Below are 12,333 nucleotides of genomic sequence, written 5' to 3'. Positions count from 1 at the left end.
TGAGAGACATTCAGCCAGAAAATGCTCGCAGGTTAGTCTGCCTCGTGATTTAACAAGGGATACAAAATGCCACGCAAAAGGCCATGCTCCATTCACCCCAACAGCTCCGTCACCTTCGAGGTGTGATTACAGGGAGCACATTGCAGCTCCACGCCGCGGATAGCAAGAGTTCCCTCCGAACTTGCTTCCTGTTTCCCATCCTCACAATACTGTCTTCACGACACCAACACTGGATCCCACGCTGAGATGCTCCAAGGGAATGGTCAAGGAAAGAAAGCAGAAATGTAGTAGATGGAGTGTGTACAATACACAAGACAGCGTGCCCTCTCTTCGACTGCCCAAAGTCGAGCTCCAGCCCCTGCCTCGCTACTGCCCAAAGGTCCCAGCCCACATCCCAGCCAAACTTCAGCCAGCTGTCTCCTTTCATGCAGTCCATATGCGCTTGATAGTCTCGGTGATGCCCACATCAGTGGTCTCAAACTCGTACAGGGCCAAGCCGACCACGACGGTGGCGGCGTTGAGACCCCACATGAACAGCTTGCGGGCGCGCGGGGTCCTGTAGGCGGGCACGTAGTCGATGATGATATTCTGGAAACCGGTGTGCGAGTGGATGAGGATGGTGGCGCAGAGGATGGCGTCGAGCGTCGGGTTCAGCGAGCCGGCAGCGAAGGGGACGACGGTGAGCGGGATCAGGGACCCGGCCACGAGCCGGTCAAAGGTCCAGTGGTAGGACCCGTGTGACGGGGAGGTTGGTGGTACCGGGGAAGCATCGTTCACTAAACAGGGAGAGTTTTTATGTTAGAGAGAGAACTAGACGAAAAAGGTCGCTGCCCTCGTGATCGCAAGACTGGATTGGCTCGTACCTGTGCCCTCGACGCGTTCTGCTCAAGCAGTTAGTAAATTGCTTTCTGTTATATTCTGATGCTGGAATGGATATATGACGCACGCGGAAGAGGAGGGAGCAGGTCCCTCCTGGCTGTGGTGTGGAAGGCGGTTGCTCGCACGGCGTTGGCGATGCTGGTCTGCTGGAAGGCTGGCCTTGTCGCAGCTGAGAACTTTGTCGTCGAAGCAGCCTGCCGCAGCAGGGATGAGCGGGCGATTGATGCCATGATGTCTGGGACGGGTGGCAGTCAATTGGTTCGACTGCGCTGCGTGGTGATCGCTTGGTGTTCGAATGTCAGAGCGGCGATGACGGAACAACGGGACTTGGCCGTTGTCGAAAATGGTTGCCGAGCAAGCTGCGTCTGATTCCTCGGCAATCGGAAGCATTGCCTACCAATCGTCTTGCCGTTGATGTCAGCCGAACGACCCCACACCACTAGCCGAGAACTCTCGGGTCTCGGGTTCGGGTTGACTATGGAGTTCATGGGCCTTGGTATGGGCCCGGTAACGCGGACGCGGGCGCGCTCAGCGCTCGTGCAACCCTTCGGTCAAAAATTTCCAGAACGACAAACTCGAATGGAAGTTGACGATGCATAACAGCCACATCCCATGCCATTGACGAACTCGACTAGTTTGAATCAAGAAGCTGTACGCACGCGATGCCCACAAGGATAACCAGGTCATTATCGAGCTAGTCGGACAAGATAGGCGCAACCATGGCGCCATCACAGCTTCTTCTCTTGAGCGGAGGCCCCATCTGCCGCAGATGCTTATTGGCATGCGCCAGGGGCGTCGTACCTGTTCAGCGCAGAGCCATAAGCCGAAGCTATCTGGCGAAGAAGGCTGCGGCGGCAAAGCAATGGGAGGAGCGCGCTGAATTGATCAAGGAGGGCAAGCTCCCCAACACTTGGGACTTGTTGGAGCAGCGGGGCTTCGTCAAGGACACAGCTGGGTGGGCATGCCTCCGGAACAGATGCCATCCTCTGCAGTTCTACGGTTTCTAACCTATGTTCTTGCAGATCCCGAGACACGATCCGCGAAATCATGAGGACGAAGCGAATAGGTGCCTATGTTGGCATTGACCCGACCGCTAGCTCGTTACATGTCGGCCATCTCCTCCCTCTCATGCCGCTCTTTTGGCTGTACATGCACGGATACGGCGCGCACACACTTATCGGAGGCTCGACGGTGAAGATTGGGGACCCCACAGACAGGCTGAAGACCCGTGATCCCATTTCGAGCGCCGACTTGGCAATGAACCTTACCAAGATGCATTTTCAGATCAAGAAGTTATGGATGAATGTTGAGGGGCAGGCCAGGAGATTTGGTTACCAGAAAGAGTGGGCTTGGAAGCGCTCGCTGGTAAATAACAACACTTGGTGGAACAGTCTTCCCATGCTTGAAGTCCTCAAGAGGATAGGGACTTCGATCCGAATAGGACCCATGCTGTCCCGAGACACGTAAGTCAGAGGCAAAAATACTGACGCCGGTATCATTGCTGACTCGGTCCTAGTGTGAAGAACAAGATGAAGAAAGGAGATGGCGTATCGTTTGCCGAGTTTTCCTATCCTCTCATGCAAGGGTGGGATTGGTGGACGCTCTTCGAGAAGCACAACGTGCAAATGCAAATTGGCGGCTCGGATCAGTACGGCAACATCATTACCGGCATTGAGATTGTCAAGACAGCGCGCGCCAGCGAGCCGGATCCCGCCAAAAAGCTACCCTTCAAAGACGAGCTCGATGACCCTGTTGGATTCACGGTACCTCTCCTGACGGACTCTTCCGGTGCCAAGTTCGGAAAGAGCGCAGGTAACGCGGTCTGGCTGGACCAGTTCATGACGCCCACGTTCGATCTGTACGGTTACTTTGTCCGGAGGCCTGATGCAGACGTTGAGAATCTCCTTAAACTCTTTACTTTCCTCCCACTTGCCGAAATCCAACAAATCATGGAGCAACAAATGCAAGACCAGTCGAAGCGTGTTGCTCAGCACCGCCTTGCATACGAAGTGGTGACCTTGGTTCACGGAGAAGAAGCTGCCAGAACAGCGCAGGAGGAACACCGGCAGATGTACGGCGGCGGGATTGTTATGCCCCTGACAAAGGCCCCAGGTGATGAATATGCGGAGCCGGAGGAAGGGAAGAAAGACATCAACCATGCGCCACGGATTGATATGATCTTGCCCGAGTCTCTCATCATGGGCAAGTCTATTGCCCGCATCCTCTACGCGGCCGGACTCGCCAAGAGCACATCGGAAGCCAACCGGCTCGCTATTGCTCAGGGTATTTATATTGGTGGTGTGCCGGGCCAGCGCCCCAAAAACGCAGACGTATCCATGAACCCGTCGCAGCTCACGTGGAATACGGTCAAGCTTTGGTTCCCGCAGGAAACTCGGCGATATTTGATCGACGGCAAAATACTTCTCCTTCGCAAGGGCAAGCACAATATACGCGTCATTCAAATGGTGAGCGATGAGGAGTATGCCAAGTCCGGGCAAACATATCCGGGACAGCCCTACACGGGCGCTGTCCGCCAACTCCGCGAACACCTTAAGAATATGAAAGACGGACAACAGGGAACTCAGGAACTGAAGGCGGCCCTGGCGAAGGCGGAAGCTGAGGAACAGGCAGCCGAGGCGGCAGAGAAGGGAGACGGGTTCATCAAGTTCCCAAAGACGAAAAGCCGACAAGAACGCGAGATAGAGGCCGAGATCGCGGAGCTGGCTAGGGATGAAGCTGGGTCGGGAAATTTTAAGCCGTGAGAAGGCCAATTCCAAGCATCCTTAGGATGGTTGCATGGAACATGGAACACCTCGCGTCGGAGTTTGGGTACTGAGAAGATGTCTGTAAAACTACTTGTAAGATGACTGAGAGATGCTCTGGTTGTATACTGTATACTATTAGAGGAGCTGCCTCGTATATCATTCGGCCTTGGGCCTTTAGAGCATAGAATTTCCATGCCTCTCATGCATGGACGGTTTACCTATACAAAACAGTCAGGTCCCCTGCCGGGGCGGGGAAGCTCTTGAGCTTGTCCATGATCTCGGCATCCGTTAGGTTCTGCTCGGTAATGATCTGGTCGAAGGTGGCACACCCGTCGGTGTACTTCTGCAGCGGATCGCCGCCGTCGACGGGCCTCGCCTGGCCCGTGGCCAGCGCGGCCAGGTACTGCTTGGACACGATGTGCTTGTGCACGCGGTACAGGCAGCCCTTGATGACGCCAAACTGCACCAGCCGGCGCACGTCGACGAAGCGAAGCACGTCGAACCCGGCGTCCATGTGGCCCTTGAGCCATTCCATGACGGTCTTGCCCACGCAAAACGTCGTCATGAGCTTGATGAGCATGTAGTTGGACACCCGGTGTCCGCTCACGCCGCCGCCGTCGCCGCCGCCGCTGCCACCACCGTCCCGACTACTACTACCCCTTCCGCTGCCTGTCTCAAGGTCAACATCGCCGCCGCCACCGCTACCGCCCACAGCTATCCCTCCTTCTCCTCCTCTCCCATCCTCACCCCCTGTTCCCCCTCCGCTCTGTTGGTCACCAAAAGTTGCGACGGCACCGACGCAGACGTAGTTTGCGCACTCGTCGACCATGCCGCCAACATTAGCAATAAAGTCGTGTATCCCGGGTCGGGGCGCGTAGCAGGCGCCGAAAAAGAACATGTCGAGCAGGAGGATGGTGTCGTAGTAGAGCAGGTGGCGCAGGGCGAGGCAGGCGAGGTCGAGCGAGACGTCGGCGAGCCAGGCGATGCGGCGCACGTCCGACACGCCGTCAATGTGCGCCACGACGCGCTGCAGCGTCAAATCCCAGGTCGGGTCGACCACGTCGGCGAACTTCATCTTGGCCACGGGCACGTGCCAGCCTTTGACTTCGGGGGGTGTCGGGTGGTATGGGAAGAGTTTCATGTTGATTGTGTTGGCGTCGTCTGTTGATGATCGATGAAAAAGCGGGTGGTTAGAGGACGTATTCCGGGAGACAGGAGGTGGAAGAGGTAGGCTTACCAACTGGGATCATGCACTCGCCGTAGTTGTTCAGGTCCTCCTTGATAATCTCCAACAGGGACTCAATCGGTCGCCGGGCCTGGTTTTCGTCTGGATCCTGACTGAGGTAGCAGTTTTGCTTCTCCATTTCGGCAAACGTCACAGCAAGCCTGCGTACGACCTGTTCGTAGGGGATTTGGTCGACATCTTGGTCCACGACAAGGCCAAAGTTGAAGATGAACTCGTTGCGTTCGTACTGCGGGCTGGGGATGAGCACGGGGAAGCCCAGAACAAAGTACTTGCCCTCAGGGTCGGCGACGGTGATGTAGCGGTTGCAGAAGGCGTGGCGCGGGATGATGTACTCTTGCAGCACGCTGAAGTCGAACAGTGGCGGCTTGGTCGTGAGACTCGTGCTGGTCCCCGTCCCCGCGACAGGAACGATGCAGCCCGGCGGGCTTTGCGCTACAATCTTGGTCCCTAGGCCGTGTCAGATATTGGGACTCTGTTGATGCTAATCACAGGAGGCGTTATGCGTATACAAATGCATAGGTGGTTGCATACCTTCCTTGGGGAAGAAGCGGGCGTAGAAGATGCCCTGTATCATTCTGAAGATGTCTTTCTCATAACACATTCATTCTGGGCACAGAACTAAACTCATTGCAATCTTGTCAATGCCGATTCTTGGTATGGTATGACAGCAAGACCCGTGGATTTGGATTACTTTAATCATCTCATCTATGTTAGAACCAAGAGTCGGGAAGCGAAAAGTTGACGCGTTGCGATTGAAGCGAGATGTGAGGACTGAGTCGGGACTCGGACGGAGAGTGAGGGAGAGTGGTTGCAGTTTGATGTCACAACCCTAACCCTGAGTTCAAAGATGGCAAAGCACCATGGATCGAAACGAGCCGGACATGTCATACAACTACAAGTCATCTACACATGTATATTAGGTAGCTCAGTACCTTAGGCACTTTGCTATGCAGCACCCATAGCTATGCAGCACCCATAGCTATGCAGCACCCATAGTCTCGGTGAACTTGGCAGGTACCTTACTCGCCCAGTCACCCATCAACCCCCCCGGTGGGCGTGATATCCCTTTTCCCAAACCTCGCCCCCAACCCCCCAATATCCCTCCTGAAAAACTTACCAATATTCTTCAGATTCTCATTAATGGTCGCCTTTTCCGCGCTTGCAGAGCCCTGCACAGCGCCCAGTCCACCCGCTCCCTGCAAGCCGGTGCTAGCAGCAGCCCCGGCCGCCGAGGTGCCCATTCTCTCCACACCGTCCCTGGCCGCAGTGAGCAGCCTCTCGCCCAGCGAAGCGGCATCGAACCTGCTGCCCGCACTCGCGCTACCCGCCGTCGCCGCCGCCGCAATGCTGCCGACGCCCCCCACCGCACCAATACCGCTGCTACCCGCCAAAGCATGGCCTGGAGCCATCAGCGGGGTCAGCAGCGGGGAGTTCTGAACAAGCTGCTGCCTCCCGGCTACCGAGCTGAACCCGTCCCGGTGGATGGCAAACAGTTCCATGAGATGGGACTGGTCCTGTTTGCGGATTCCCTTGAGCTCTAGGATCTTGCGAAAGTTGGTATCGGAGCGGTCGCCGATGTGGATCAGATATGCTTGGACCAGTCCCTCGGGAGGTGAGGGCCGGACTTGCAGCGTCTTGAGTAGGGGGTCGATGCGCGTCATGGACTGGTTGACCCGTTTGATGAAGCCGGCCGGAACCGGAGGTGCGGGCTGGCTTTGGTTTTGATGCTGATTTGATGGGAGGTTCTCGAGGGATTTCGTTAGGACGTATTTGTCGAGAAGCATCTGCTCGGCGCCCACCTCACCTACCGGGCGGCACTGGACGATGGTGTTGATGTAAGTCGTGGCGAGGCGCTCCACCAGGTTGTCGCAGAACGCGCGGGCGTATTGAGGTTTGACCACCAGCGGGAGGATCTCTCCAGTTTTGCCGTTGATGTGTTTGAGCAGCTCGCTGACATAGGAGCTGTGGTCGCTGACGGTCTCCATGCGGCTCCAGTTGGTGTTTTTCATCTCGCGCCAGGCGCCTTCGCAGTCGGCCTCGACTTTGGATACCAAGGCCATGACGGCGGCGCTAGCGACACCCATGAAGGCGTCGGATTGGGATGTGAGATCAACTCTTGACCCCATGTCCGGATCAATACGCTTCTTGATGTTTTCTTCGAGTTGGTTCGTGTTGGTGTGCCAAAAATCGGCCGTGTTGAGGACTAGGACAATGTTCTGAATTGGGGTCCCTTTGGGTCCACCCTGTTGAAGGAAAGCAAGGAGAACCTGTTGGGCGTATTCGTCCAAGTATTTTGCTAGTACTCCTGCAAGATCGAGCAGCCGTTCACCAGTAGAGAGCTTAGCGCATTGAGAGAGGGTAAGCCTGTAAAAGTGAAACAGCTCAATCGCAGACGGGATGACGGCCTGCGGCGAGAACTCCTCGTCGGCCGGTATAAGTGGCTGCGCCTTGTACCTGGGGATCAGGGAGGCCAGGGCTTTGTCCTGTGACTCGACCCACAGGCTTAGGTACGGCTCGAAGGCAACTGATATGGAGCCGTTGAAATTCTGCATTCGGTCATCTGCAGAGCTGAGAGTGTCGATGCTGGCCCGGGGCTCACTCGCAAACCGACGCTCTAGGCTCTGCTCAAAGTCCATTGTCTCCTGCAGACAGCTGAGTAGCAGGTTCACGTCGACCTTGTTGCCGTCGACCCTGCGCATGCTCCTCTCCAGAATCGCTTTGAAATCGTCCCGCGTGCCGTCGCAAAAGGCCATGGCCACCGTCTCACCAACACGCCAATGAGGCGGGAAGATCATGGCATGCTCCTCCTCGTGCGTCTTGAGCGCACGCTTAAACCATGCATATCGACGACCAATGTTATCCAAACTGCCTGCCTCGTCATTCCCGCGAAACACCTGGCGGTATTCTCGCAGCATAGTGTTGACATACCACGTCACCAACCTCATCTTGGCATGCTCCCCTAGAGCGTCGGCGACGAGGCAGGCCTCCGCCAAGACAGCACGGCGACCAGCAACCTCACTCTTGGCAAAGGCTATCTCAAAATCCTCGCACACCTGCTCGAGCAGCTCGCGCTGCAGCTCGTTGACGTTGCGGCTCAAGACGGCGATCTGCTCAATACTGCGGTAGCCGTTGAAGTGGCGCATCAACTGCAGCACGGCTTGCAGGAGGCCGGCGCATTCGCGGTACTGCCGGGTTCGAGATAAGGCGCGGAGCTGTTCATAGGCTGTCGTGAGCATCTGCAGACGCTTCAGGGCGGTCATGCTCAGCGTCAGGTTGCGCTTGGTGCTGTCGAGGCGCTTGATGTCGGCCGTCATTGTGGTGATGTCGCGCTCCGTCTGCAGAGCGCGGCTGCGCACGCTCTCAATGCGCTGGAAGAGAGAGGCCAGCTCGGTCCGGGCCGACTGCATGCGTTCCAGCGACGAGTCTGGCCCGTAGGCCTGAGCCGTCTCAAGGGCCGTGATGGATCGGGAGAGCTCATCTTTGTGTCGTTGGATGGTCGACGAGACGCGCGCAACCGAGGATACGGTGGACGGGTGCGAGAAGAGGATGTTCAAGTGCGCAATTGGGTCGTATTCAACTGTCGAGGTAGAGAAATCAGGGACATGTTAGCAGGCACCGGCAATGATGGTCGGACCAAGGTCTAGGTAGGTTGGGGTTGTGGAGGACTCGGGGACTCGAGGAACTGTACCTGAATCAAGCGATAGATACTCGGAAGCGGTGATGTTCATGATTCTTCGGATCAAAATTCACCGTAAAAGCGTTGCAGAAGAAGGTAGCCGGCCTCTTCCCAGGAAGGTTGAAGCCCGGTGTTTAGCGGTAGTGTAGTTATTCATTTGTGTTGCGTGTTGGGGGGACAAGTAAAGGTGTGAAGCATGCACAGCCGTACATACAAAGTATACAATGCACGGGAAATATGAGCAAGCTAATGTCAACACTAACTTCATTGGGTAGCATATTCGCCCGGATAGGTAATTGGTTGATGCCCAGCTGGGCTGGAACGCTGAAGGGACCCACTTTTTAATTCTACGCTACAGGGGAGATGAGCTCCGAGCTTCGAGCTTTTTGGCTTGGATCGTTTGCAGCCCTCAACAACTCGAATCTGCAACAAGGGGAAAGGGCAAGGACGGAAAGAGGAAATAGAGAAGGAGACACACAACACTTCGTCGTACTGTGTAGGGGAATAGCATTTCGTCAACCATGGTGCTGCACCCAATGCACCCGACATCACCATGGACACAAACGCCGCAGCCTCAACGCTGACCAGGCAGCGTATCAGCGTGGCTGTTCTCACCTTCGCAGCGACGGCGACGCTCGGCTACTTTTGCTACCGCATCTACAACCCCCCTCTTCCCGAGCCGCTACCCGACCGCCGCCTGCACAGGAGCAATGCTGTTCGCCACCGCCGGCGCTCGCTTCCGAATGTCGCTCGCGGACACGACCGCCAGCCTTCCGAAGCCTCGTACACTTCGGCTGAGTCCCACGGCGACGAGAACGTCGACATCAACACGGTCCGGCCCTTGAATGATGGCGAGACGGTTGCCGACGAACATGTTCTCGACGACAACTGGTACGACGACGAAAGCAATCACTATGCCCAGCACCAGCACCAGCACCAGCGCGCCGGTCAGAACATCGTCAGCCTGCTGTTCCGCGTCTCCGAGGACAATGCCCGCCGTAGCGCATACGTGCACCGGGGCTGCCAATGTAACAGCTGTGGTATTGTCCCGATTCGCGGCATCCGCTACCGCTGTGCCAACTGCGCCGACTTTGATCTCTGCGAGACGTGCGAGTCCCAGGGCCTCCATACCAAGACGCACGTCTTCTACAAGATCAAAGTCCCTGCCCCGCGTCTGGGTGCCCGTCAGCTGCAACCCGTGTGGTACCCCGGCGACCCGGAGAACTGCCTGAGGCTTCTGCCTAAGCACTTAATGGCCAAGCTATCCAAGGAAACAGGGTTTGAGCGCGCAGAGCTGGAAGCCCTATGGGAACAGTGGACATTCATGGCCAACACCGAGTGGAGGGAGGACCCGGATGGCCTTGGCCTGGCCATGGATCGCAAGACGTTCGAACGCTACTTGATCCCATCGGGCGGATACAGGCATATTGCCCCGAACCTGTTGCACGACCGCATGTTCGCCTTCTACGACGACAACAAAGACGATCTCATTGGCTTCTCCGAGTTCCTCCGCGGGACTGCGTACCGCAAGCGACGGGACCGTCTCCGCAGGATTTTTGATGGCTACGACGTCGATGGCGATGGCTATGTCAACCGCCGCGATTTTCTGCGCTTGTTCCGCGCCTACTACGTCTTGTTCAGGCAAATGCACAAGGACATTCTCGACGGGCTCGATGATCAGGTCATGAGCTCCGTCGAAGTTGAGCAGCTCATAAATAGCAGGCAACCACTGAGCAGCCTTTTTGGCCGCGAAGGGGGCTTCCCCCACATCGCCTCTCACGGCCGTATGGAGGGCAAGGGCTCGAACGAGGCCATAAGGGCTGTGAGTGAGGATGCACCCGACGTTGCGGATAGACAGTCGGTTCTGGCAAGCGTGTTTACGGAACAGGCCCTCGCTGGTGATGCTGGCGAGAGCCTTTTCGTGCCCAGTATGGAAAATCCACGGTCTTCAACAGAAAGGGAATCAGGGATAGAGTATCTGAATGGGCTTCTGAACCCCCCAACTCGGATCAACGAACTACCCGCATTACTTCTCGGTGAAACGCGTGATGGGGAAGACTTTCTGGTCGTCGTGGATGACGGAGGTAACCAGGATGGAAGCAGCAATGAGCCAGAGGAGCCGAGCGGAGACGAAAGCCCGCCAATACCTGGGGAGAATGGCGGTATTTCAGGAGAAGACGCAGGCGCGAATCATCGGGAGACAGACGGCTTTTCGGACCAAGGTGAAGCCGAAGCGAATGAACGGGGGATGCGACGTGTGCCTTACAAGGCCGTCAGGAGCGCGCGAAGAAAGCTATTCGACCGGTGGAAGAGGCGTCAGTTTTACTTGGACGAGGAAGAGGGAGCAGTACCGCCAGAAGGTTGGAGCGATGACCAGGATGTTTTGACAACCCTGAATTCCCCGGCGGAGGAGTCCAAAGCCGCACAGCACCCCGTACTGTCTCGATCTCGATCATCCTCCAAGGTAAGGTTTGCTGAAGACGCAGACGATTTTGACATCAGGTCCAACCCTTCAACGTCTTCGAGGAGCGTTCCTGAACGGTGGGGTGGGCTGGAGATTCCCGATGCCGAGCGAGACGTGGGCAAGGAAATCTTTTACCAAGTCATGCAGCAAGCCTTCAACGAGATTCTTGATAGGATATTCAAGGCGAAAGAGGACCTTGCCGTGAAGGCTGCCGAAACCAAAGAGGAGCGCGACAAGTACAGGCACCTCTTCCAGTCAATTGATCTTCATGAGGGCGAAGAGACAAAGAGTGGTTCAGGGCCGGCCGCAAAGCCAGTTCAAGAGCAATCTTTGCAAGATCTACTCCGTGCGACCGGGTATTCAATCGATACCAGCCTCCGGAACGAGGACAATACCGGGGAGGGTGTGGCTGACGACGGCGAGCATAGCGAAACCAGCGCCGAAGACGAAGATGAAATCCCTCCGCTAATAGGAGACGACGATGGACCTGCCGAGGAGGTCTCGGTTATCGAACCTACCCCCCATCGAGATCCAACCATGCCTCAGTTCCGGCCCAATTCAGTAGCAGCAACGTACAATGAAACCCCGCCACCAATACCACCCAAGGCTACGGCAGAAAAGACCGAGGTGCCTTCTCAGAGACTGTTATCTCGCCGCTTGCTGATGTACTGGAAGCGCCTCGACCTCGCCGAGGAGGAGGCAAAGCAGCGTGGCGGGTGGGGGCGGCTCAGTTACGCAGAGTTTGAGCGCATCTATAAGTCTGAGGAGGCCAGAGGCAAACGGCTCGACTATCTCGGGACGTGGATTGACTTTTGTATCCCGTTTAACTAGGAGCTCGGGACGACATACCGCTCGTACCCCGTATCCAACGAGCCCCATGAGCCTAGGTTGTCTAGGCGGCAGCGGTGGCTGCTTCTTGCGCTCTTCCAGCGGTTGGCGGAGGACCCTAGATCATGGGTAATTCCGGAAACCCCAGTTTTAAACTGAGCGTGGTGGATCAAAGCCTTGTATTGGTAGCGGACCACAGAACAAATAGCGCTCTAGCAGAGCCTGCAGGCGCCTTCAACCGCGAAAGGAGTCGCAGTTGAAGATGGGCACAACGGCCTTGTATCGTAATTCAGCTCGTAGCAGTGGTAGATGATGATGTTTGAGTACTATTGGATCAGCATAGGATACAAACGTCTGGGTGTATTATTGTTTACTCTGTGACCGGCTCGGTTACCTACTACGTATCTCCACTAACCTTGCATTATCGGATCTCTTAAGGATTGCAACATTAAGCCGCACCAAAGACTATGGAGAC

At 56.3% G+C, this 12,333-nt stretch overlaps 5 protein-coding genes across 5 annotated transcripts; 2 read left to right on the top strand and 3 right to left on the bottom strand.

Annotated features, from left to right (window-relative positions):
* Positions 1-423: 423 nt before the first annotated feature.
* On the bottom strand, positions 424-1,109 carry N656DRAFT_787051 (uncharacterized protein; the record flags this gene model as incomplete). Its single annotated transcript, XM_064816567.1, has 3 exons — positions 424-776; positions 864-881; positions 947-1,109. 3 exons carry the CDS (start codon positions 1,107-1,109, stop codon positions 424-426), a joined length of 534 nt encoding a protein of 177 aa, XP_064674346.1.
* Positions 1,110-1,418: 309 nt separating this feature from the next.
* N656DRAFT_746150 (uncharacterized protein) lies at positions 1,419-3,883 on the top strand. Its single transcript, XM_064812924.1, has 3 exons — positions 1,419-1,834; positions 1,902-2,342; positions 2,396-3,883. Exons 1-3 carry the CDS (start codon positions 1,599-1,601, stop codon positions 3,639-3,641), a joined length of 1,923 nt encoding a protein of 640 aa, XP_064674345.1. The 5' UTR covers positions 1,419-1,598; the 3' UTR covers positions 3,642-3,883.
* N656DRAFT_795040 (putative nitrogen permease regulator) lies at positions 3,859-5,464 on the bottom strand (the record flags this gene model as incomplete). The annotated part of the gene is made up of 3 exons (XM_064817374.1): positions 3,859-4,805; positions 4,882-5,337; positions 5,422-5,464. The coding sequence occupies 3 exons, from the start codon at positions 5,462-5,464 to the stop codon at positions 3,859-3,861; spliced, it is 1,446 nt and encodes a 481-aa protein (XP_064674344.1).
* A 329-nt stretch (positions 5,465-5,793) lies between these two features.
* N656DRAFT_724472 (uncharacterized protein) lies at positions 5,794-8,729 on the bottom strand. The gene is made up of 2 exons (XM_064812538.1): positions 8,579-8,729; positions 5,794-8,467 (listed from the first exon to the last, which is right to left on the bottom strand). The coding sequence occupies exons 1-2, from the start codon at positions 8,616-8,618 to the stop codon at positions 5,922-5,924; spliced, it is 2,586 nt and encodes an 861-aa protein (XP_064674343.1). The 5' UTR covers positions 8,619-8,729; the 3' UTR covers positions 5,794-5,921.
* Positions 8,730-9,119: 390 nt separating this feature from the next.
* N656DRAFT_834549 (uncharacterized protein) lies at positions 9,120-12,328 on the top strand (the record flags this gene model as incomplete). Its single annotated transcript, XM_064818722.1, has 2 exons — positions 9,120-11,657; positions 11,706-12,328. 2 exons carry the CDS (start codon positions 9,120-9,122, stop codon positions 11,859-11,861), a joined length of 2,694 nt encoding a protein of 897 aa, XP_064674342.1. The 3' UTR covers positions 11,862-12,328.
* Positions 12,329-12,333: the final 5 nt, after the last annotated feature.

The sequence above is a fragment of the Canariomyces notabilis genome (genome assembly GCF_033297395.1).
Source record: "Canariomyces notabilis strain CBS 508.74 unplaced genomic scaffold N656scaffold_2, whole genome shotgun sequence".
NCBI lineage: Eukaryota > Fungi > Ascomycota > Sordariomycetes > Sordariales > Chaetomiaceae > Canariomyces > Canariomyces notabilis.
This window is presented reverse-complemented; position numbering and strand designations above follow the sequence as displayed.